At 40.7% G+C, this 25434-nt stretch overlaps 1 protein-coding gene across 17 annotated transcripts; it reads left to right on the forward strand.

Moving 5' to 3' along the window:
* The first annotated feature begins 4261 nt into the window (after positions 1 to 4261).
* On the forward strand, positions 4262 to 9524 carry RNASE9 (ribonuclease A family member 9 (inactive)). Of its 17 annotated transcripts, none has more exons than XM_010377063.2 (5): positions 4262 to 4425; positions 4929 to 4963; positions 5660 to 5711; positions 6621 to 6733; positions 8532 to 9524. In XM_010377063.2, exon 5 carries the CDS (start codon positions 8546 to 8548, stop codon positions 9158 to 9160), a length of 615 nt encoding a protein of 204 aa, XP_010375365.1. In that variant the 5' UTR covers positions 4262 to 4425; positions 4929 to 4963; positions 5660 to 5711; positions 6621 to 6733; positions 8532 to 8545; the 3' UTR covers positions 9161 to 9524. The 17 variants fall into 17 exon arrangements, with proteins under 17 accessions (XP_010375365.1, XP_010375366.1, XP_010375370.1 ...); XM_010377064.2 differs by having other exon boundaries at positions 4262 to 4394; XM_010377068.2 differs by lacking the exon at positions 6621 to 6733.
* Positions 9525 to 25434: the final 15910 nt, after the last annotated feature.

Below are 25434 nucleotides of genomic sequence, written 5' to 3' on the forward strand. Positions count from 1 at the left end.
GATTATGTCACCTGCAAACAAGGATAACTTGACTTTTTCCTTTCCAATTTAGATGCCCTTTATTTGTTTATCTTTTTCTTGCCTAATTTGTCTGGCTGGGACTTCCAGTACTATGTTGAATAAAAGTGACAAAAGTGGGCATCCTTGGCTTGTGTCAGATATTAAAAGAAAGGCTTTCTGTTTTCTTCCCATCAGTATGATATTAGCTATGGGTTTGTCATATATAATATATAACCTTTATTGTTTTGAGGCGTATTCCTTCTACACCCAGTTTGTGTAAGTTTTCATCATGAAAAGATGTTGAATTTTAACAAGTGCTTTTTTTTGCATCTATTAACGTGATCATAAGGTTTTTGTTCTTGATTATTGATTCACTTTCATGTCTGTGCATTTGAGGAGATAGCTACGTCTTACAGCTTTATGTAGTTGTTCTTTGGTGGTCTTAGGGCTTCACTTCTTAGTATCAAAACTTAAATATGGCTTGTTATTGTTTCTGGTTCTGGGGGAGACTTATAGTGAGCACCAGAGTTAAAACACTGCACTAGAACTAACTTGTTGCCCTGGCGTTGTTTTCTAGTTAGGGGAAGATTTACAGAGAACACTGGAACTTAAACACTGCTCTAGAAAGAAATCACTGTCCAGTCATTGTTTCCCAGTCTGAGAAAGACATAAGCAAGCACTGCAACTTAATCCTGATCTTTTAGTTGTTTCCAGGCCAGAGGAAGGCCCCATGTGAGCACCTGGGCTTTGAGAAAAACCTGGCTAGGAATTTGGGCCTTCCCACAGATTGTGCCCCCTGTGGTGCTATGATGCCAGCCAATCTCTTCAGTGGGGTATCCTCACTGTTTGGAGCACTGAGTAGATACCATGATTCATGTGCCAGTCACTGCAGTCAACACCTTAATTCACCCCAGGTGGTCCAGTCCTCCTGGCACTCCCAATAGTTCCTGTGGGAAGGGACCAGAATGGGGCTTCCCATGAAAACTCCCAGATTAGTGGTGGGATCGGATGTTCACCTCCAACTCTCTCCTCTCACCTCAGCAAACATGGGTGTAAGGAAATGTTCCTGGAAATAAGCCAGGTTCGGCTGCTTTTTCTTGTGGCCCAGTAACAAGAAGCAGACAAACTAGAAAAGAAGGGAATTTATTGCTGTTACAGGGTACAGGGAGAAGGCTGGAGATAATTCCATCAGACCAACTCAAAGTGTTGCAATTTTCTTGTATAGATTGGGGTTATGTGCCTACATGCAGTATAGCATTTGTCTAAGTCTATTGATAACTAATTTTGTTTCAACTAGAAGGTCAGAGGAAAAAAAAGAAATGCTTGGTAAGTCTGATTAAGCTGTGAGCACCCCAGTGCCTTCGAGGCCTGTCTACTGTGGTACCAGAGTGATTATTTCTATCTTATCTCCTTTACAGCTTGGTCTGGAGAGCTGCCCTAGACTCTCCAATAAATCTATTCAAACAGTTGCCTCTGTTACCTTGACTAGTCTCAGGACCGGAGACGGGTCCTGGCACTAGGAATGTAAGGCTGTCCCTATTATTTTGACTTGCTCCAGGTTAGGGAGAAGCTCATGCAAGGCTCCTACTGACCATATGTTTCATTTCCTTGATGTCTGGGCACCGATTTCCCTAGGTTTAACTATTTGCTCAATGTTAAGGCAGCTCTGTGGAAATTTGTCTATGTAAGTGGAGTGCTATGCAGGCCTGTCTGTGTGACTGTCATGCAGGCCTGTCTGTGTGATTGTCAGGGAGAATTGGCCTGCCACAGAAATGCTCCATGGAAGAGGAAGGGTTGGGGAAGGCTTGGCCGCTTGGGGAAGGGTTGGCACAGTCTAAAATGGCTATTTCTCTTACTGGTGGTGGCTTGTTTTGATTCTGTGGACCAAGGGGATTTTTCCACTTCTCCCCCAAGTTCTGTTGTATTCAGGGATTCAGGGTGGTATTTTTGTCTTTGAGTAGTTTCTAGTTATATTTTTTGGTAGGGAGTGATGCCAGAGAATCTTCTACTCTACCACTTTGCTAACTTTCATGCTGTCTCTTGTTTTTCAAAGCCATGTCTAAAGTATTTTAGTTCTCTAAAAGTATAGGGAGCCTCAGGTGTTGCTTGAGGCTATACCAGACTGGAACCTATTAGTTTCTCTTCACAGACATAAGGACCCAGAGGAAGGAAGGAAGAGACTAGAGTGACTGGCTCACATTGAATACAATCTGAATAAAGACTGGCAGTGAGCATAATATGAACTATATTATGCAGCCCTCTTAAAGTGACATTTTCTACCTTGTCATATGTTATAGATTGGAATTTAGCTTTTATTGCTGTAGAAGACTGGAAAAGAAAGGGAGAACTTCTTTGTTTCTATAACACAAGAAGTTGTCATATCTTTGGGCCTTGATGGTTCAAGTGGAAGTTAATAGCATTAGCATTAAATTCTTAGATACCTGAAAGACAGAGGAAAACCTCTGCTCAATATTTAGGCCATTTATAACAGAAAGAGAAACTTTGATAATGCCAATCAACACTCACATATAAGGTACTGATCTTTTTGTACTAGGACAATTTCAGATTCCTGGGTTTCTCTGATTCCGTAAGAAAGGTGGAAGACACCTAGAATAATAACTGAGCTACATTTTGCTGCCACTTTCAATAGTTGGGGTTTTGGTACAGATATATTGGATTTAGAGAAGAAATTAACACTTCATTTACACCTGAGTTTGAGAAGCTCATTCACACTACGCATGTCTAGAAAGCATTTTTAAGCTGTTTGTGGTCTTTGAATCTTATATTTGGTGTCTTTAGAGATTCTTATTTTGTTTATGGTGAAATTTTCTATGCACTCATGTATATGGTATGCGATTCAGTTTATGTGTGTGTAATCAAGTATTTCAGTAATTTTCTTTGTGAATGTGCTCTTGTCTTTTTTTTTTAAATAAGAACATCTTTTATTTACTCAAAAACTATGAATAATGTCAGGCCTCTGAGCCCAAGCCGAGTCATCGCATCCCCTGTGACTTGCACTTATATGCCTAGATGGCCTGAAGTAACTGAAGAATCACAAAAGAAGTGCAAATGCCCTGACCCGCCTTAACTGATGACATTCCACCACAAAAGAAGTGAAAATGGCCTGTCCTTGCCTTAAGCGATGATATTATCTTGTGAAAGTCCTTTTCCTGGCTCAATCTGGCTCAAAAATCTCCCCCACTGAGCACCTTGTAACCCCCACTTATGCCCGCCAGAGAACAACCCCCCTTTGACTGTAATTTTCTTTTACCTACCCAAATCCTGTAAAACGGCCCCACCCTTATCTCCCTTTGCTGACTCTCTTTTCCAATTCAGCCCGCCTGCACCCAGGTGATTAAAAAGTTTTATTGCTCACACAAAGCCTGTTTGGTGGTCTCTTCACACGGACGCGCATGACAGATACCATTCTCAGTTCAATCATGGGTGTAAAGGTTTGAGACATAAATATTGCCTCAAAATGTTTGTGAAAATTTAAAGCTGGTTAAAACCTATATTTTTTCTACTGGATTTAACTAAGAGATACCCTGGGATTTATTCACGAAGGTTAGTCTAATTCTAAGGATTGAAGTTTTATAATCTGTCTTTTCTCAACCACTTAAACTAAGGCATAGATTTTCCGGTTGCTGATGAAAATTGAGTTTACTGATATAAATATGTGGGAGTTTGGAAAAATAGCACTTAATATTTAAGAACATATCCAATCCAGATCTTAAAACTTCACTTCTTCAATGACATTTTGTTATTTTTTTGAATTTGTAAAATTGTCTATTTTAAAGATTAGAATAAAAAATTAACCAGAAATATATCATTCAGAAAAAACTTATTTTCTATTTTATTTTTTTCTTTTCTTTCCCATGTAATCTATATTTCTGTTAATTGGGAACGTGCTATAGATGGAGTGTTTTGATTTTCCCCCAGCTAAACAGCAAAGCACGTTTATTATTTTCGGATTTGGTCTCTATTCCTTTTTTGTGTAATAGGGAACAGCCCTTCTGTCGACAACTGGAATTCTGTTGGGTTTTAATTGTGTAGTTTGCCTTTACTTCTGAAAGAGGACATGTGTTTCAGGTAGCCAATCAGAGTGCCCCACATCCCTGGATTTATTCATGTGGCAGAAGCACGGCCAATCAGAAAAGTTATTTTCCATGTTGGGTGAGGGTGGGAGAAAATGGCACTTCCTACTGTGACCCTAAATATAAGGCCACAAAGGGGCAGTGTCTCTCCATGTAATGACGCAGTCATTACATGGAGAGACCCTACGTGAGAATAAAGTGAATGTACAAAGGAGAGTAGAGTGGGAGAGAGTAGAAACAAGAGTCTAGTCAAGAATTTGATTTCTGTCTCCTGCCCTACCTCTTGGACTTCCAACTTCTGTGAGTCAATACAATGCCCCTTGCATTTAAGGTAATTTGTTTGGGATTTTTCTCACTGTCAACCAGGTAGTCCTACTACTATAATATTATATCACAAAATATTTAATATCTCTAAAATTTTTAATTCTTTTCTTTTTTCTATTCTCTTTGTTTCTCAGATGATCTAAAATTTTATTGATTAATACATTTGTAAATTCTGAAAAATAGCCCATTCTAAGAATATACAATTCTATGAACATAAAATACTGTCTCAATAAATATTAGCTCTTATAATAATTATTGTTGCAATGTTTATTGTCATTTCTATAAACACATCAGACTCATTTTAACCTTTCCCTTTCCCACCTTTTTGGATATTTATATTTTAAAATTTCAGTTTTTTTCCCTTTTAAGTAAAATTTGCTGTTTGTCTTTCAATATAAATTATTGCAACCTAGAATTCTAGCTATTGAAATGCTAGAGGAAAGTATCAGCTATTCTTGTTATTGTATTTCTCAAATTTTCCAAAAAATTATAACAATTTCTTTCTGACAGAAACATCTCATCACACTTTCATCAGCAATGAGTTTGTAAGTTATTATAATTATTGTCAATTTAAAAGATTTAATTTAGTTTTTCCTTTTGTGATTAAGGCTATATAATTATTATATGATCATGGTTTATTGATGCTTCATTATATAAGGTGTTCAAAAAATATTTTAAAAAATTAATTTAATTTAAATCAGTTTTAAATTTAAATTTTAATCTTAAATTTAAAAATTTAAAATACCACTTAATAATCCTTCTGAAATACACTGGTCCACCTACAAGCCCATTACTTATTCCAATCTTTTCTTTTTACTGTAAACTTCTTACGTGTGTGGTTAAATACAGAGTTCTGATCTGGGGCTCAGAACTTGCATTTTAGGAAGAGAAACTAGATAGACAACCTTTCCAAGGCTTTTCTCAGTCTGCAAATCTAAGTTGCAATAAACCTTCCAAGCAAGTTTAAAAACAGGGAGGAAAAGCAGGGACTTGAACAGGTATTTGTGTGCCCATGTTCATAGCAACATGATTCACAATAGCCCGAAGGAGGAAGCCACTCATCCCATTCTTCCTCCAAGAACATTTGCTGAAAAGGCCAAACATTTTCCTTACTGTTTTCTGATGTTTTCTTTTTCACAAGTTCATTTTAATGCATATTAAGAAATTCCTTCTTCAACTTTAGTGAGCTAAGAATCACCTTTAAATTTGTTTAAAATGCAAATTTCTGGATTCATCCACAGAAATTTCAATTAGTGAGAACCCAGGAAAAACCAAGACGCCTACATTCCACAGGTAGGCCAGGAGTTTCTGCTGTGTGAGATTACCAGGCAAAAACTTCAGAAACACTGAGTGATCTTGTTTCAACACTATTTATTCTGTGTTCTCCCTCCCTCCCTCACTGCTACCCTGTCTCTCTCTCTCTGTCTCTCTCCTCTGTCTCTCTTTCTCCCATTCACTGTTAATCCTCATTTCTACCACCTGTCCCAAGCACCCTATAATCTACTTTCTGTTTGTCTCCGTGGTGAACATTTGAATAAGAAGAGGAATGAGTGTAGATTGCTTTATGAGATACCGAAATGTTTCATAAAATGATAATAAGTACAGGTACAGTGGAGTGCACCTGTAGTCCAAGCTACTTGGTAGGCTGTGGGAGGATTCCTTGAACCCAGGAGTTCTGAGTCAACTGAGGCAACATTGTGAGACCGTGACTCTTAAAAAAAAAAAAACAGTAAAATGATACTAAGTAAAACAGCATATTATTGGCATATCAAAACAGAAAAAAGTGTTCAGAAACAGAATTATGAAATATAGAAAGTAGCTTTTAAAATTAGAGATGAGAGAATAGTTTTCTTCCCAAATAATTGATGCTGAGATTATGTATAAACCATGTGAAAAAAGACCACACTAACTTCTTACTATGCATTAAAATAAATTCCAGATGGTTGAAAGATTTCTAAAAATCTGTAAGAGTAACAGAATGGAGTACAAAACAAAAATGCACATACTTTGAGATGAGAAAGGATTTTGAGAAGAATGAAACCACAATTGAATTCATAAATCAGGAATTAAGAAGGTTGCAGATTTAAAAAACAAGAGAGTGTTCTGGACAGGCCCTATGCATGTTCTCGGGAAGTAGAAAGGGCAGGGCCACAGCTGCCTGAATTCTGCTTTTCTCACGTGTACTGTCCATGTTCTCTCCAGATCAAGATGGTGCAGAGGCTTCACGTTCTCGTGAGAATATGTTCTGAGCTCTCTGGCCTGTCACCATGGGATCACTCTTCTGAAGAGACTTCCTGGAGGACACTGATGAGAATGTGAAAGCAGGGATGGGAGGAAAAGCAGGGAGGGGAGGGACAGTGTGGCACATGGCCACCCCAGAGTGCCCATTCTCACATCACTATTTTACGCAGCTTTTTCTTCTCTTTTCCATTCTTTGCACTCCTATGCTCAACTTTCATATTGTCTCCACTTTCTGATGTGTCCCCCAACATCCACCTTTCTTTAATTCCATCATTCTCTAACCTTTCTACACACATATGAACAAACTCAGTATCCAGCCCAGAACAGGAGATTGTCCATCTCCATCATTGATAGATCAAGGTCTCCAGGGAACGACTGTTAGAGAATCACTCAGGTTGCCACCAAGTAGGACTTCTTTTACAAAGAGCTTGGTGAGGTAAGAAAACTCAGGAGATTGTTTCTGCAGTAAAACAGTTGGTTCTTCATGGAGTGTGGACCAATTTGTCAAAGCATTCTAGGGACTCAAATTCAGTTTTAGGATTGGCCATTTCAGTAGTCACTGTGTTTGACAGCCTAGAGAGGGAGATACAGTCTAGCCTTAGGAAGCGAAACCAGACTGATAGAGGCGATAGAATAGCAGCTAAGAACAGATGTGTGGAAATTAGACAAAAATAGGCTTGAACCAGGAGTCTGCCAGATCTAATGTAAGATTTTAAGCAACTTCCCTTCACAGAGAGATATTAATAACTTTACCTTCTTTTTGCAACTTTCATTGTTATAACAACAACAATACTAAAAATAATATATTTATTATAGGGTTGTTTGGATGATAGTGATAATGTACTTAAAGTGCTTAGTCTAGTGCTTGGCACTTAACTCCTCATTATGCTAGCTATTAGTGTGTATCATTGTTTTTAGTTTAGGGTGACTTCAAGAATGTATTTTATCCCAGCTGCTCAAAACTTGAACCTTCCTTGATCCCTTTCCCAAAGGCATCTATAGTCAGAAAAGAGCAAGAGGAGAAAGAAAGACACGGTTAAGGAATTTTTCCTTATCAAAGTGGAATGTTTGAAAGGGGAGGGTGGCTCTTTTCAGAGCAAGTTCTCAACTCCTGGAAAGGGAAAAGATGCATTTGTTTCAGACGGAAGGAGCATGTGAGCCTCCTCTCTGCCTCCCTCCCTGTCTCCCCACCGCTGTCTTGATTTCCTTTCTCCTTCCCTCTCTCCTTAATCTCTCTCTCTCTCTCTCTCTTTTTTTTTTTTTTTTTTTTTTTTTTTTTTGAGGCGGAGTCTTGCTTTGTCGCCCAGGCTGAAGTGCAGTGGCACCATCTCGGCTCACTGCAAGCTCCGCCTCCCGGGTTCACGCCATTCTCCTCCCTCAGCCTCCAGAGTAGCTGGGACTACAGGCGCCCACCACCTCGCCCGGTTAATTTTTTGTATTTTTAGTAGAGACGGGGTTTCACCATGTTGGCCAGGATGGTCTCGATCTCCTGACCTCGTGATCCACCTGTTTCGGCCTCCCAAAGTGCTGGGTTTACAGGCGTGAGCCACCGCGCCTGGCCTTTAATCTCTCTCTTGCTCCATTTCTTCCTTGTTTCCTTTTCTTCCTCCTTACTTTTATTTCTCTCCCTTTCTCATTCTCCTTCCTTTCACCTTTTCTTCTCTTATCACAGCTCTAGGCTGAACTGTAGGCCTAGTAAGGTCATTTCTGTGAATAATTTAGAAGTATTCAGATCAATTATGAGTTGGCAATTTAAAAATGATCCAAAATCTTAGAGCCCAGAACAGCAATATGTGGCATAAATGTGCCCCTCACAGGAAATGTGAAGCAAGCACATTATCACAATAGAACGTATCTCCTTATCTCTTTTAGTGTCTACGGGAAAAATGATGAGAACTCTGATCACCACACACCCACTGCTCCTGCTTCTATTGCTGCAGCAGCTGCTGCAGCCAGTGCAGTTTCAAGAGGTGGATACAGATTTTGATTCCCCAGAAAATGAAATGGAAGACTTTGAAGAGTATTTAGAAGAATTTCATAGGACAGGGCCCACCAGACCACCTACCAAAGAAAAAGTCAAAAAACGTGTCATTATTGAACCTGGAATGCCATTATATGATAGGGACTACTGTAATGCAGAAATCATGAGAAAAAATGTCTACTATAAACAGCGTTGTGTGACAGAACATTACTTCCTCCTTATGCAATATGACGAGCTGCAAAAAATCTGTTACAACAGATTTGTGCCATGTAAGAATGGAATTAGGAAATGCAACAGGAGCAAGGGTCTTGTAGAAGGAGTGTATTGTAATTTAACAGAAGCATTTGAAATACCATGGTGTAAATATAAATCATTTTATAGGAAGGGCTATGTCCTTATCACCTGTGCATGGCAAAATGAAATACACAAACTTATTCCTCATACTATAAATGATCTCGTGGAGCCACCCGAACACAGAAGTTTCCTCAATGAGGATGGTGTCTTTGTCATACCGCCCTAGCAGAGCGTTCTCTGAGAGCTTAGGGTGGGAGGAATAATCCTCTCCATACTGATCCTTACAGATCAAAGTTGAGAATGGTAATTTTGTTTCCATTCACTTTAATCACCCACCTTCTTTTCTTCCTTTCCCAACACCTCACAAAAGCACTATAGCCTCGGTTCACAGACAGTGCTCTGAGATGTGGTCTCATGCAGGTCCCATAAGTTAGCATGCCTTGAATGTGTTACCGATACAGATGCCTGCAGTGGAAGGATGACTGGCACCAAGAGGAAAAGGAAATGGTTGCCTGAAATGTGCTCCGAAGACACATCCATGTGATTCTCTAGTTCAGCAGAAAGAATAAAAAGTGCTTCAATCTAGTGCAGTGGCTCTGGTATGGTGATGTGGGGTTTCTCAGTTTGGAACTTTCTTCCTTGTGACACAATTTGGCACCAACAGAACTCAAATCCCTTTCAGACGTTTATGTAATACATCTTTCTAGGGCTATGTGTGTGGCGATTTCACTTGTCTTATTCTTTCTTACAGGGCAATACGTAGATTCAGATGTGGGCAGCTCAGGATAAAGTCTTTCTATATTTAGGAAAGCAAACTCCCCAAAGGACATTTCTGTCGTCCAATGTTATTTGTGTGAATTCCCACATCTTTACTTTAATTTACCTTAGATGTTTGTGTTTACAAAATTACAAACAGTTTCTCAGTTTTACAAATAGTCACAATTATCTACAATTATTTTCCTCACTTTCTAGTAGATGTGGCTGCCTCTGAGAATACATCACCTCAGAGAGCGGCTGGAGGATCAGTCTGATGAAAGAAAAGGAGAAAATTATCTCCTTTTCTTCAACTTTCTTTCTTTTTTTTTTGAGATGGAGTTTCGCTCTTGTTGCCCAGGCTAGAGTGCAATGGCGCTATCTTGGCTCAGTGCAACCTCCACCTCCCAGGTTCAAGCGATTCTCCTGCCTCAGCCTCCTTAGTAGCTGGGATTATAGGCATGTGTCACCACGCCTGGTTAACTTTGTGTTTTTAGTAGAAACGGGGTTTCTCCATGTTAGTCAGGCTGGTCTCGAACTCCCAACTTCAGGTGATATGCCCACCTCGGCCTCCCAAAGTGCTGGGATTATAGGCATGAGCCACCACGCCTGGCCTTCTTCAAACTTCTTAACATCATGTTACTATTATTGCTTAAAACTTTCTGAAACAAGGATAAATAGTAGTGATGGGGGATGGTAGGGAGGTGTCCATTGCTCTTTGCACGCTTTACCCAAGTCCAGTCTGTTAGTCTCCTCCCATTCCTTACCCCGTCTTTACACTCAGAGCTGAACTCCTAATTTATCAATAAGTTGATGTAAGTAAGGGCCTAGAACTAAGGACTGCTAGACTCCATTTTAGTGTCTAAGGGAGGAACACAGGAATTCAAACTTCTAGGCACTTGTGATGGTTGATTTTATACGTCAACTTGATTGGGTTAGGGGATGCTCACATAAACATTTTTTTCTGAGTTTAAGTGTGAGAGTGTTTCTGGAAAAGGTTAGCATTTAATCCATAGACTGAATAAAGATCTCTCTCACCCATGCAGGTGGGCATCGTCCTATCTGTTAAGGGCCTAAATGGGACAAAAAGGCAGAGCAAGGGCAAATGGACTCTCTCTGCTTGAACTGAGACATCCACTTTCTCCTGCTTTTGGACATCAGTGCTTCTGGTTTTTGGGCCTTTATATTCAGACTAGAACTTACGACATTGGCTCTCCAGATTCTTGAAACTTTGGGTTTGGACTGGAACTCCATCACCAGCTTCCCAGCTTGCAGATGGCAAATTGTGGGGTTTCTCAGCTTCAACAATTGTGTGGGCCAATTCCACATGATAAATCTCTTTCCATGTATCGATATATGCTCTATTGGTTCTTTTTCTCTGGAGAACCATGACTGATACAGCACCAGTCTTCATTTAGAGGCACATGGCTTTTCATTGAAATGTTTGAGTGAATAAGGTACCATCCAACTTTTAGAAATCTCCATGACACCTTCTAAAACTCAACCTTTTGTACATGAGCTGAAGAAATTCCGCACATGGGCTAGCCTGACTGTGTTCTACAGACCATCTCTCTGGGTCATGCTCATCTCATTGATCTTGGAGGTTATACAACATAAAATATATTTATAAGAATACAGCCAGGCACAGTGGCTCATGCCTGTAATTCCAGCACTTTGGGAGGCTGAGGCGGGCAGATCACCTGAGGTCAGGAGTTCAAGACCAGCCTGGCCAAAATGGTGAAACCCTGTCTCTACTAAAAATACAAAAATTAGCCAGGCGTGGTGGCCCATGCCTGTAATCCCAGCTACTCAGGAGGCTGAGACAGGAGAATCACTTGAACCCAGGAGGCAGAGGTTGCAGTAAGCCAAGATTGTGCCACTGCACTCCAGTCTGGATGACAGAGAGAGACTCTGTCTCAAAAAAAAAAAAAAAGAAAGAGTGTGGTATAGTATAATAACTAAGACATGAAAACAATCACGATGAACTTTTCTCTCTCCAGAATAGAAAATCTGATCCAAATGCCTTTTAGAATTAGAATCGTAGAAATAGAATAAGGCTCATTTGCACAGATTTCCCCTGTAGTCTAATATTGCACAAGAAACCACGATCCTGGCCCCTATCCACCAGATTCCCTATGATAAGTCCAAGCTGTAATTTCAGCTTCACTGATTATAATATTTCAAATAGTTATTGTCCAACATATATTAATACTCTATCCTCAATAATATCAAACTTCATTATTAAAATGAACATCGTACGCAACTTTGACTCACATAACAATTTATTATTTATGCTAGGATTCCTTGAGATGATATCCCCTTAATTATTTCAATTGTAGTAAAATATACCTGACATAAACTGACCATTTTAATCATGTTAAGTGTGCAGCTCAATAGCATTAGGTATATTCACATTGTTATGCAACCATCACCATGATCCATCTCCAGAACTTTTTCATCTTGCAAAACTAAAACTCTGCTCATTTAAATAATGTCCCGTCCAGCGGGATCTTTAACACAGACCTTGGAGGAGGGGGTGGGAATTTAGAGAGACAAGAGACACAAGAAATGGAGACAAGACAGTATCCTGATCAAGTCTTGTTTAATGGCGGCAGTGCAATGCCTTATATAGGCTGGCAGGGAAGAGGAAGGGCGGCAGAGCAGGCGGGGAGGAGAATAATGAGAGACGTCACCAGGCGCATGCTCGGTAGATTTAGTCTTTCCCGGGCGCGGGAAGTTATCTACGCGCGCGCAGGAAAAGTTGATGATGAAGAACCAGGAAGTGCGCCATCTTGTCTCCACAATGCGGAGCTTAAGCAACAGAGGCCGTGGCAATTTCCGGGCCTCACGGCTCCGGACAGGTCCTCCTTTTTTGTATTATTAGTGACTAGAAGATAGTCCCTCGGGAACTGCGCCTGTCTTAGGTTGGAGTGACACATCTCTTCACTGGTACCCGTCATGGGATTAGGCAGTAGCTATGACGGCCCTCCTGTCTTAGGTTAGTGAGAGATGACACTCTCTTACCCGTCATTGGCTGTCCAGTTCAGTGCACAGGGAAGGTGGTTTACGGCAAGCGTAAGTATGGACCACCGTGACCTTCTTGTTCAAGGCAATGATAATGGACCTGTATGGGTTTGGCTTGGATAGCCTCGATTTGTTGCTTAATGAATGTCATGAGCTTATTGAAGATTACAGGTCCCAAAGAGAGGAAGAGCAATAGGCAAAGCAGGGGGCCCAAGAACGGTATAATATAGGGGAGGAGTCCATGGAACCCAGTCCAAAACGGGTTATCAGTCATTTCTTTTCGTCGTTTTTCTAGGTCTTCTTGTAGACGCTTGATTTTATCTCTGACGATCCCGGACCTGTTGGCGTAGAAACAGCACTTTTCCTGCAGAGCTAAGCAGATACCTCCGTGTTCGGCAGTTAATAAATCTAGGCCTCTTCTATTTTGGAGCACTACTTCTGCCAGGGAATCTACTTGATCTTGTAGATCCTGTATAGTACTTGAGATGGCCTGCATATCTGAGATCAATTGGTGAGACAATTTGGTGTATTGAGTAACAGAGACCCCTAGGCTTGAAACCCCAGTTGTTACGGCAGTAGTGATGCCTAATCCTACAAGTAAGGGGATAAATTGTATTGCCCTTATGGCTCTTCCCAAAAAGTGATCTATAGCTGGAATAGGTACAGGTTCATCTCCAGGGATAATGTCTATATCTGGCAGAAGAGTGGCTAAGACACAACGTCCTGTCCAGTTTACAGGCAAATAGGTATACACTCTATTATTGCCACATATAAAAACTGAACTGTTTGGGGCACACAGCGATTGGGAAATATTTGTTGTGATAGAACAATTATTGAATTCAACGATTCCTACATCGATGTCGTAGGTGTTATTGAGGAAAGGGGAGTAGAAGCAAGGGGAGTTAGAAAATTCTAAGGGCTGCACTTGAAGGGGAGGAATTATGGTGCAGGAAGTATTGGATGTATAGTTTAAGTCATTGCTGGGTATGGCAAGAGGAACGGGATCTCCTAACGGTAAACATAGCCAGCAGTCATTGGCTAGACTAGAGTTGGAATTATTGAGCAGATTATGAGTAGCAGTGAGGAGGTCAAAAGTCTGGGCATCAATTTTTTCTTTCCCTCGGATTTTGGGCAGAGCCAAAGGGTGGTAGCGAATTTCTGGATATAGAGATTTTTGCAACTCTTCAAGTTTTTTGTATACCCTAATTTCTCGGACCTTGTCTTGTGGTCCTCCTCCGTCAGAGATATGAAGAGGGGGGTGAATATTCCAGCAGACAGGCTGTCCTACAATTCCAGTACAGCCAGCTGATACAAGGTTATTGGTATTTCCTAAAACTGTAGGGACATTACTGGCCCCTATAGTGGGGTTTCTAGTTCTTGTTAAGATAGCAGTATAGTATGTCTTATTGTCAGAGGTGCATTCTTGATAAGTGGTGTAGCAGGAGCTGTGCATAGTAGCCTTAAATATGTCACAAGGGCAAGTTGTAACGCCCCCTCTGACAGATATCCTAGGGGTTGACACACACCTCCATTTGAGGGAGTCACTAGGCAGGTATGCTGTGTGAGCGGAGCAGGACACAGTTGAGAGGTACTTATTTGGAGGGGAGGTCACATATCCCCCATAGCAATCACAGGGCTTACCGTGCCGTTGTTGTATATGCGTAAGGGCCTCACGTGGATCACCGAAGCCGGCATGAACCTGGAATACTTGGCAAGTCATCACTAAGGTCCAGAGGGGCCCGTAGTTGGAGTTCATCTCTGTAATAGAAGGAAAAGGTACTCTCAGGGAGAGAGTTACTCCCTGGATTGGTTATTGTTAGGTACCTGTCTTACCAGTCGCTCTGGTAGCCATCTGGCTGCATCATGAGTTTGGGAAAAAACACAAACTGAGCCTCTTCCCCAGATTAACACTGGGTCTGGACCATGCCATGTGTTGTCTAATGGGTCTTTCCACTTAACCATGGCAAATTGTTTTTTGGAATCAGAATGCCAAAATCGATCAGCTGCTGATTTGTTCAGATCATCTAAATTTAAAAAATTCAAAATAAAGAGTGTGTGATTAAGGATATTTCTAGGGGTGCCCTTAGTAGGGTACCATTCTCCCTTTTTTATTTTGTCAATGGTGGTTTTTAAGGATAGGTGAGCTCTTTCAACTATTCCTTGTCCTTGAGGGTTATAGGGAATACCAGTAATGTGTTTTATTTGTAATTTAAGACAGAAGTCTTGGAAGGCTTTGGATGTATAGCCAGGACCATTGTCTGTTTTTAGTTGTTTAGGCTTCCCAACTATGGAAAAACAGTGTAGTAAATGAGCTATGACATGTTTGGTAGCTTCTCCTGTTTGTAAGGTGGCTAGTATAAATCCACTAAATGTATCTATACATACATGGACGTATTTTAAGTTACCGAATTCTGAATAATGGGTGACATCCATTTGCCAGATCATGTTGGGAACTAGTCCTCTTGGGTTAATTCCTAAGTGAGGGACTGGTAGGTGTGTTACACAGGTCTGACATTGTTTGACTATTTGTCTTGCTTGTTCTCTAGTTATTTTAAACATTAGTCTTAGAGTTTGAGCATTAAGATGATGTAAGGCATGAATGGCTTGTGCTTGGGTTAGGTTTGTGTTTGTAGCTATGGCTACTGTTTTGGTTGCCTTGTCAGCCATTTGGTTGCCCTGGGATAGGGGTCCTGGCAATCCAGAGTGAGCTCTAATATGTCCAAAAAAGAAGGGAGTTGATCCGTCATGTATAATTGTTGGCATTGTAAAAATAACTTGGCTGTGTCTGACACATGTTTGATTTGTGCTACGGTCTCAAGTAGAGACCCGTTGGGATGGTAAAGGATTTCCCTGACTGTCAGTTTTAGATTTACATTCATTAGCCCAATGTTTTCCTCTTTTACACCTTGGACAAAGGCCTGGAACCTTTGCTTCGGAGTTTTTATTTGAATCCCCGCCTCAATCTTTTGCAAAATGTCCCCTTTTGCCACATTTAAAACACCCTCCTTTTTCTTTGTTCGTATTATTAAGGAAGTCTTTTACGGTTTGTCCACTGAAAGCTGCGGCCATTGCTAAACCCTGTTGATAGGAGGGCCCAATGTCTGAACAGAGACGGATATATCCAGTTAAGTCTGTTTTCTTTTTATAAGGTCGGATTGCCGCTTGACAAGCTGGATTGGCATTTTCATAAGCCAATTGTTTAACATAATCTACACCCGCCTCGGCATTACCAAAAATCCTTCCTGCGGTTGTTATGAGCCTATGTACAAAAGCTGCGAACGGCTCATCAGGTCCCTGCTTGACTCCAGTGAGCGAAGCTCCTGGGTCTCCTTTAATAGGGAGTTTCCTCCAGGCTTTTGTAGCGGCTGCCTGGATTTGTGAAAATAGTCCAGGGTCGTATTGCATCTGAGCATCAGTGTCGGTATAATTACCTGAGCCAGTTAACATATCAAAGTCCCAACCGTTTCCTGCCTGTTGGTTTCTTTTGGCTGTATCTCTGCAATTTTCAAAAAACTCCGATTTCCAAATCAAATGATCTCCCCCTGAGAGGACTGCTCTGACTAGTGTGTTCCAATCTGTTGGAGTAAGCCAGTTATCGGCCACAGACTCTACTATAGCAAGAGTGTATGGAGCAGTAGCTCCATATTGAGAAACAGCAGTTTTTAATTCTTTTATGACAGTGAAATCAAATCCATTATGATGCCTCCAGGCCTGACCCTGTCCATCTACAGTTTCAGTTACCGGGAAGATATCTTTAGGGGAGGATTCTTCCCTATCTTGGCTAGTAGAAAATCTTCCTTTTGGGACATGTTGTCTGGGCCGCTGAGGTGGGCGAGGGAAGTCTCCCATATTCTCTGAATTAGTTACACTCTCATTTCCTGTTTTTAATTTTTGCAGCCTAGTGATTAGTGACTGATGTAACTCTTCTAGCTTAATTTGCTCTTCAAGCTGAGCGATTTTTTCTTTGAGTTCCTCTTTTGGATTGACTACCGCCATTACGTTGGGTGCAGAAGCACCATGTGTCCTGTTATAGGGAGGTGGACGCGAGAAAAAGGGAGGCCAGTTAGGATTATGATATCTAGCTGCCTCTTCCTCTAAGTCATCCCAATTTACATCTGAAAGGTCAGGATTGTCGTTACTTTTATCTTTTTGTGATGTTTGCAGAATTGGGTATTTTTTGGGCCTTTTCTCGCCTAGCATCACTTTGTCTTTTACAGAAGGAGCCTTGGCCCCCTCGTCATCACTTTCAAGAGAAATAAGATCTACTTCTTTGTCTGGCGGGGGGCTCCCAAGGTCGGTCTGAGAACTGACCTTTAAAATCTCCTCAGTCTGGGTGACCGCAGCCATTACTTGTGGATCGGCCTCCTTTTTATCTATTAGATCCTTGATTAAATTCCAATAAGAAAAGGCGGTTACAGGAATTTTTTCCGGCCCAAACGTATTATAATAATCTTGAAAGGCGTCTCCCACCCTCCGCCATCTTTTTATATCAATGGTTCCTTCCTGTGGGAATCAAGGGCAGGTATCTTTCACAAAATTAAAAAATCTAAATAAGTCACCACTTTTAACCTTTACTCCCCATGTCTTTAAAGCCTCTTTTAATTGTCCTATGTAGATTTGATGCTGGCTTAATTCTTGTCCCATTTCGGGCGCATAACTTACCCTCAACTCTGACGCAGCAGGCTCCCGCGACGGTCAGAGGGATTTTTCTTTCACTTTAGTCGCCGGCCTTTCTATGCGCCCTCTTCCTCACGTAGTTCCCTCGTATCCAAGCCCCGCGTTTGGGTGCCATGTGTCCCGTCCAGCGGGATCGTTAACACAGACCTTGGAGGAGGGGGTGGGAATTTAGAGAGACAAGAGACGCAAGAAATGGACACAAGACAGTATCCTGATCAAGTCTCGTTTAATGGCAGCGGTGCAATGCCTTATATAGGCTGGCAGGGAAGAGGAAGGGCGGCAGAGCAGGTGGGGAGGGGAATAATGAGAGACGTCACCAGGCGCATGCTCGGTAGACTTAGTCTTTCCCGGGCGCGGGAAGTTACCTACGCGCGTGCGGGAAAAGTTCGTGCGCCGGAAAAGTTGATGATGAAGAACCAGGAAGTGCGCCATCTTGTCTCCACAATGCGGAGCTTAAGCAACAGAGGCCGCGGCAATTTCCGGGCCTCATGGCTCCGGACAAAATAATAATTCCCCTTTCAACCTTTCCACCAGTTTCTGGCAACCACTCTTCTTCTTTCTGTCTCTATGAATTTGACTGCTCCGGATACCTCATATAAGTAGACTCATACAGCATTTGTCTTTTTATGACTTGCTTATTTCACTTGGCCTGATGTCTTCAGGTTTTATTCATGTGTCGTAATTTTCTTCTTTTTAAAGGCTCAATAATATTCCCTTGTATGTATATAACACATTTTTTTATCCATTCATCCATTGAGTATGCTTGAGTTGTTTTCACCATTTGGCTACTGTAAATGTTGCTGCTATGAACATTGACATACAAATATCTGTTTGAGTCCTTGCTTTCCTGTTTTTTTTTTTTTTTTTTTTTTTTTTTTTTTTTGGTGTATGTATGCATAAGTGGAATTGCTGGATCATATGGTAATTCTATTTTTTTTTTTAAGAAACCACTATACTGTTTTCCACAGTGACTGAACCATGTTACATTCCAATCAGCAGTGCCCTAGGGTTCCAGTTTCTTGAAACCCTCAATACTTCTTATATATATATATAATAGCAATTTCAATGGATATGAAGTGGTGATGCAATATTAATTTTAAATTATACTTACTCAGTGAAAGAATGTAGGCAAAGCATTCCCAAGAGTAAGAAAAACTATAAACACAGCATTTTGTTTCCTAGCCAAAATAAACCCAACTGGTATTCTCTTTGAAAATTTCTAATGTATATGATGTTATTGAATAAGTAAATAGGAGAAAAGTCTAGTCCAATGAACAGACAGCACAGTTGTTCCTATCCCCTTGTGTTAGCGGAAGTTGCGAGACAAAGTAGTAAATGCCATGTTTGCTCATTTCTGCATGCCAGCATAATTTCACAAAGCCCCTCACTCTATGACAACCTGCAGCTCTTTGAGAAGAATGTTTGAAGATACTACAGAATAGAGCACGCGGTCCCCATGCTCCATATCTGTTTACCTAACTCACTATATTCCTGTGGTCTGTAGAACATAGCCAGGCTAGCCCATGTGCAGAATTTCTTCAGCTCACTGTACAAAACGTTGGATTTCAGAAGGTGTCATGGAGATTTCTAAAAGTTGGATGGTACCTTATTCACTCAGACATTTGAAAGAAAATGACACTAGTCCTTGTGTTTTCTTACTCATAAAATAAGGCCTGACCAGGTTAGTGATTATACTTCTGTAATCTATAACCAGATGTACTCTTACATCCAAATCTTGATGTGATTCTGCTTTAATGTAACTTCTGAGCAACTTTGATGTGATTTTGCATATATTGAATCTTTACCTCCTATAAATTGTGAACTAAAATACTGCATTGGAGCCATCTGATAGAACCCTTCTAAAGAGCTGCTCCTGGGCTATAGGCCTCCCAGCCTGCAGACCTCAGTAAGACTTCTGAATAAAACTAACTTTAATTATTTAAAAGTTGAATTTTTTTTTTCTTTAGTTGACAGGATTCTCCAGGGGAACAGAATCAATAGGATAGATATATGCAAGGGAATTTATTAGGGAGAATGGGCTCACATGATTAAAAGTGAAGTCCCACAATAGGCTGACGGGCCATATACAAGCTAGAGAATGATAGAAGCTGGTAGCAAGCAAGGCTGTTAGAGAAGCTTGTCTGAGGCTGAAGACCTCAGAGCTGCCACAGGGTGGGGAGGTTGTGGGGAGCAAGCAGCCAATTGGATGGTGCCTGCCCACAATGAGGGCAGGTCTTCCTCTCTCAGTCTTATCTGCCAGTCTCCTCTGGAAACTGCCTCACCTGCCAGTCTCCTCTGGAAACACCTCCACAGACATCCCCAGAAACAATGCTTCTCCAGCCATCTAGGCATCCTTCAACCCAATCAAGCTGACACCTAATTTAACCATTCACACCTTTCTATTCTAGCACAATATTCTTAGATGACATTAGGAAAAGAATAAAACCAAAGCTAGTAACTATCCTTGTGCTGCTCCTTGAAAATTGATGACACTAAATTGAACCCTATTCATTTGCCCTGTAATATTTTGGTACAAAGTTGAATTAATATTCCTGATAAATTCAGAGCCAATAACTTTTATTCATATATATGTGTGTGTATATATATATGTGTATATATATGTGTGTGTATATATGTGTGTGTGTATATATATATGTAGCAGTCACAATACCTCACACTGTATCTTCTTTATGATATAAAAGTTTTGAAGTTTTTTTATACACCCTTTGACTGTACATCATCATTACCTCTTGTGTCACAAGTAAGGAGGTCATATTCTCTGTCCACTGTTTCCTGTTTTTCCGGTCTCATAACAAATAAGGATAAAAAATGAAATCACATATTTTATCCAAATCTTTCTTTTCTTTCTCTCTCTAAGATGGATCTTTCTCACATGTCTCTGACATAAGATCATGACATCTGTGAACTGTCATATTTTTGGAAACACAAGGAAGCAATGGCCCATCCCCTCCTCATCACATTTGATGCATCTGTTGCATCATTTGCTTTGAGTACAAGAAGAAATATTCCACCTAATTTTCCATAGTTGAAAGATTACAAGCACTAGTCATCAATATCAAGTTCTTCTTAAAAGATCAAAGGAGATACCGGCAGCAACCTGGAGCCTCTGGAGCATGCCTCGAGTCCTATCAAACTGAAGGTAAATTAGTCTTTAACCAAGTGAGATTTTAAATTCAGGGGCATTTCCCATAAGATAGATGTTTTCCAACCACTAGATTATAACTTCAAGTGAACAAGAATGGGTATATATACAAATATGCTGCCTTACTTAATTCAAAAAATCAAATATTTGACGTTATTCCACTGTCAAAGATTTTCTTCCTTCTGTTTTTAAAATATGTTCATTACAAGTGGGTACAAGCAACTCATCACTTCAATATATACCCTAGTGTAATAATGCCCGAGTATTTCCATATTGAAATGCATAATACTATGGCATTCTCTCATTCTTTTCTATCCTCAATGCCTAGTGCCTGCCACTTAATATTCAATAAGTATTTTTAAATGAATGAATACATTACATATAATATAGAATTTTCAATTGTATAAACTTTTTGATGAACTAATTTTTTGCGCATATTCCACGGCATGCACTGTGTTCATTGTTCAGTTTAGAGATCAACAAAGGGAAGTGCAGCACATTTTTGGATTTTCCATATTGGTCTAGCAACCTGTGCAGCAAACGTCAAAATAGAAAGTGGGCTTCTAAGGAGGAGGGAACATTAAGAATATGAAAGGGAGGAATTTCAAGAGAAAATGAGAGTAAGAAAATGAGGGATTTTACCCTGCTTGAGAAACAGGATGGAAAATGACCAAGGGTTGGACATGAAAAGACCTCTAAAGAGATGTTTATGACAGGAAGAAGAGTAAGGCCAGTAAAGGGGCACTGCTAGTACATGGGAACTAAGGCAATAGTGAGTGTTACCCAATGTCTGCGCTTTCACACCTCCTGCCCCTTTCTGAACGGAGAATGTGGAGGTCACGGGGGAGGGCAGAGGGAGAAAGAAAGTCCTAGGCCTGTGTTCCAATAGCACACATGCCCACTTGTTAATTTTTGGTGGGGCACTGAAAACTTAATAGTTGCCATAATCTATTCCAACTTAAGATATAGATTGCATCTTTAGAAAAATTGACATTGAAAGCTTATTAGTGAATCATTTGTTGAAATTTTGAGCCCAGCATTTGGAGAAGCTTCCAGTGAAAGAAGTTCAACAAGTATGTGAAGATCTGAGACTACTGGTCCTGTAGCTTGTAGTAATTAAGATGTAGAAAAAAATTAATGCAACAATGATTCCAAAACACAGTAGTTCAAACAAATAGGAGTTTATTTATCAGCAGGGCCCAGTGGCTCACGCCTGTAATCCCAGTACTTTGGGAGGCCGAGGCGGGTGGATCACCTGGGGTCAGGAGTTCAAGACCAGCCTGGCCAACATGGTGAAACCCCATCTCTACTAAAAATACAAAAATTAGCTGAGCATGGTGGTGTGTGCCTGTAGTCCCAGCTGGTCGGAAGGCTGAGGCAGGAGAATCACTTGAAACTGGGAGGCAGAGGTTGTAAGTGAGCCAAGATCGTGCCACTGCGCATCAGCCTGGGAAATTCTGTCTCAAAAAAAAAAAAGTAGTTTATTTCTCCCTTACATAACAATCCAGGGAAAGGCAATCTGTCATGGTGGGAAGCTGGCTTTTCTCCATGTGATCATTGAGGAACTGGGGTTTATCAAGGTTGTGATTCTACCATTTCCTAGTTCTGAGGTGTATCTCAGTTGGTTGAAGCCAGCTCACCACAGATCTATCTGCCTTTCAGTGCATGGGAATAAGAAAAAGTAAAGCAGAGGGAAACCAGATTTCTCTAAAGAAGACATAGCTAAGAATTTGCTCACATTTTTTCAACTCACATCAACCTGGCCAGAGCATAGTGACATGGACATGTTTAAGGTAGGGAGTTTGGGAAATGCAGTCTGGTTCTAGAAGGAAGAATATGTATCCTGGGAAACAATTACCGGTCTGTCAAACATTTCATCTTACCTAATAAAATGAATTTTCTTTTTTTTTTTTACACGAAGTTTCACTCTTGTTGCCCAGGCTGGACTATAGTGACGCAATCTTGGCTCACTGCAATCTCCACCACCTGGGTTCAAGTGATTCTCCTGCCTCAGCCTTCCAAGTAGTTGGGATTACGGGCATGTGCCACCACGCCTGGCTAATTTTTTGTATTTAGTGGAGGTGGGGTTTCACCACGTTGGTCAGGCTGGTCTCAAACTCCTGACCTCAGGTGACCCACCCACCTTAGCCTCCCAAAGTGCTGGGATTACAGGCGTGAGCCACCATGCCTGGCTGAAATTTTTTTTCTTATTGTTTGTTATTCAGCTTTAAGCATCTGCCTAGACCCACTCTAGACCTCTGCAGGAATTCTGGGAACACACTCACTACTCTACTGCCTCCTAGTCTGTGCAACTCTATGTAAGGCTGCTAGTGAGAAATACAGTCTTGGCTACTTTTGCAAGGTCTTATCTCAGTCAACTGCAACAGAAGTACAGAATCCATTGCCAACAATTTCTGCCGAGAGTGACTGCTGAAACCTAACTGCAAAGGCTTGGTTCACTGGTTCTCAACTTCGCCTAATTAACCAGAGTCTCCTATAAAACTTTTAACAAAAATGCCAAAGCTCAGGCCCACTCCTGGAGATTTAATTCACTATGTGTGGGTAAGACCTAGCCATCTGTATTTTTTTAATGTGTCACAGACAATTAAAGTTTCAGCCAGAGCTTTGGATCATTGGTTAATGTCATGCCAGAAGTCTAATCCTAAAACAAGCCATCAAGAAGATATTATATCCAAAAAAAACTTTCCTTTACTAAAGATGTATACATCAGGCTATCACAGATGAATGACAATAGCTATTAACATTCTACATCTTGCTAGCTCTCCTTGCTCTGGTTGAAGTTAAGCAACCTATTACAAATAACCAAGGAGGCTGGCTTCGGTGGCTCACACCTGTAATCCCAGCACTTTGGTAGGCTGTGGCTGGTGGATCACCTGAGGTCAGGGGTTCGAGACCAGCCTGGTCAACATGGTGAAATCTTGTCTCTATTAAAAATATAAAAATGAGCTGGGCATGGTAGTGGGTGCCTGTATTCGCAGCTACTCAGGAGGCTGAGGCAGGAGAATCACTTGAACTCAGGAGGCAGAGATTGCAGTGAGCCAAGATCATGCCACTGCACTCCAGCCCAGGCATTAAGAGTGAGACTCCATCCCAAAACAAAACAACAACAACAACAAAAATAACCAAGGAATGAGAGTCTTTATGGCAGTCTGGTTCACCCTATAGGTGACATGACTGCATCTGGAAGTCCAATTCAGCCGCCATTGTGCAGGGTTATCTTGGAGAGGTTATCTGCCTCTCCACTCATCATCTAGGCTACATGGAGCCTGAAAGCATTTCAAGAAGCCTGAGCATCCCCTCTGATGGTCTGTGATGTGCTTCATCATTTATTCTGATGAGGGTGTAACCTAAGGACTTTTTCCTCAATGTCATCTCCAGTTTACCTAATGAAACTTTTCATTCTCCAAGACTAAGCCTCACCAGAAGAAACTGAGAGTGCCTAATGGTTTTGCTCTCATATTCTCCTTCTATTGTCATTACTATCATCCCTCTGGTTTTGGCTGGAAATGGGGCAAAGCGTTCTTTTGCTTGTCCTTGTCAAATTCTTTTACTTGCAAGTAACAGTAAGCCGCATGGCCTAGCTATCCTAAGTTTTTCTACAAACTTAATTGAGAAATCAGATTTTTTTTCTGTTTCTTTAGAGGTGAGGGTCTCACCATGTTGCCCAAGCTAGTCTCAAACTCCTGGGCTCAAGTGATCTGCCCTCCTTGTAATCCCTCTCAAAACGCTGGGATTACAGGCATGAACCTCTGTGCCTGGCTAGATTTTTTCCTGACAGAAACTAATCTCAGGACTAGGGAAGGAAAATGTGAGATGAGCCTACACTATCTTGTAATTCTAGAAAATACGGAAATATTCTAAAAAGGATAAGGGCCTGAAGGAGCACTTAATGACCAAAGCTGGAACAATTTTAGCACCAGAATAAATTTTAAAATACCATCACATTGGGGATTAAGTGTAAATAAACACATTTTTAAAACAGTGTTGCATGTAAACTCAGAATAGAATAAACATTCATGAAGTCTACACTGCTGTGAGTTTTAACTCAGAATAAAATAAATATCCAAGCTGGACATGATAATGTGTCCCTAAAGTCCCTGCTACTCAGAAGGCTGAGGTAGGAGGATCCTTGAGCCCAGGAGCCTAGAAATCTAAAAGGTTGAACTCATGGAAGTACAGAGTAGACTTCAACAAACTAGGCATAGAAGGAACACATCTCAAAATAATAAAAGCCATAAATGACAGCCAACATCATACTGAGCAAGGAAAAGCTGAAAGCATTTCACCTAGGAACTGGAACAAGACAAGGATGCTCACTTTCACCATTTCTACTCAACATAGTACTGGAAGTCTTAGCTAGAGCAGTCAGGCAAGAGAAAGATAAAGGAAATTCAACTTGGAAAAGAGGAGATTGAACTATCTCTCTATTTCCAATGATATGATCTTGTACCTTGATATGATCTTATACCTAGAAAACCCTAAAGACTCCTCCAAAAGACTCCTAGATCCAATGAATGAATTCAGTAACTTCTCAGGTAACAAAATCAATACACACAAATTAGTTGCACTGTTATACCAACAATGACCAAGATGAGAATCAAATCAAGAATTCAATCCCTTTTACAATAGCTACAAAAATGAAATACCTAGGGATATACTTAACCAAGGATGTACAAGAAGAACTACAAAATACTGCTGAAAGAAATTGTAGATGTCACAAACAAATGGAAATACATCCCATGCTCATGGATTGGACGAATCAATATTGTAAAATGACCATACTGCCCAAAGCAATCTATAGATTCAATGTAATTCCTATCAAAATATCAACATCATTTTTCACAGAATTAGCAAAACAATTC

Source organism: Rhinopithecus roxellana, chromosome 5 (genome assembly GCF_007565055.1).
Source record: "Rhinopithecus roxellana isolate Shanxi Qingling chromosome 5, ASM756505v1, whole genome shotgun sequence".
NCBI classification, from domain to species: domain Eukaryota; kingdom Metazoa; phylum Chordata; class Mammalia; order Primates; family Cercopithecidae; genus Rhinopithecus; species Rhinopithecus roxellana.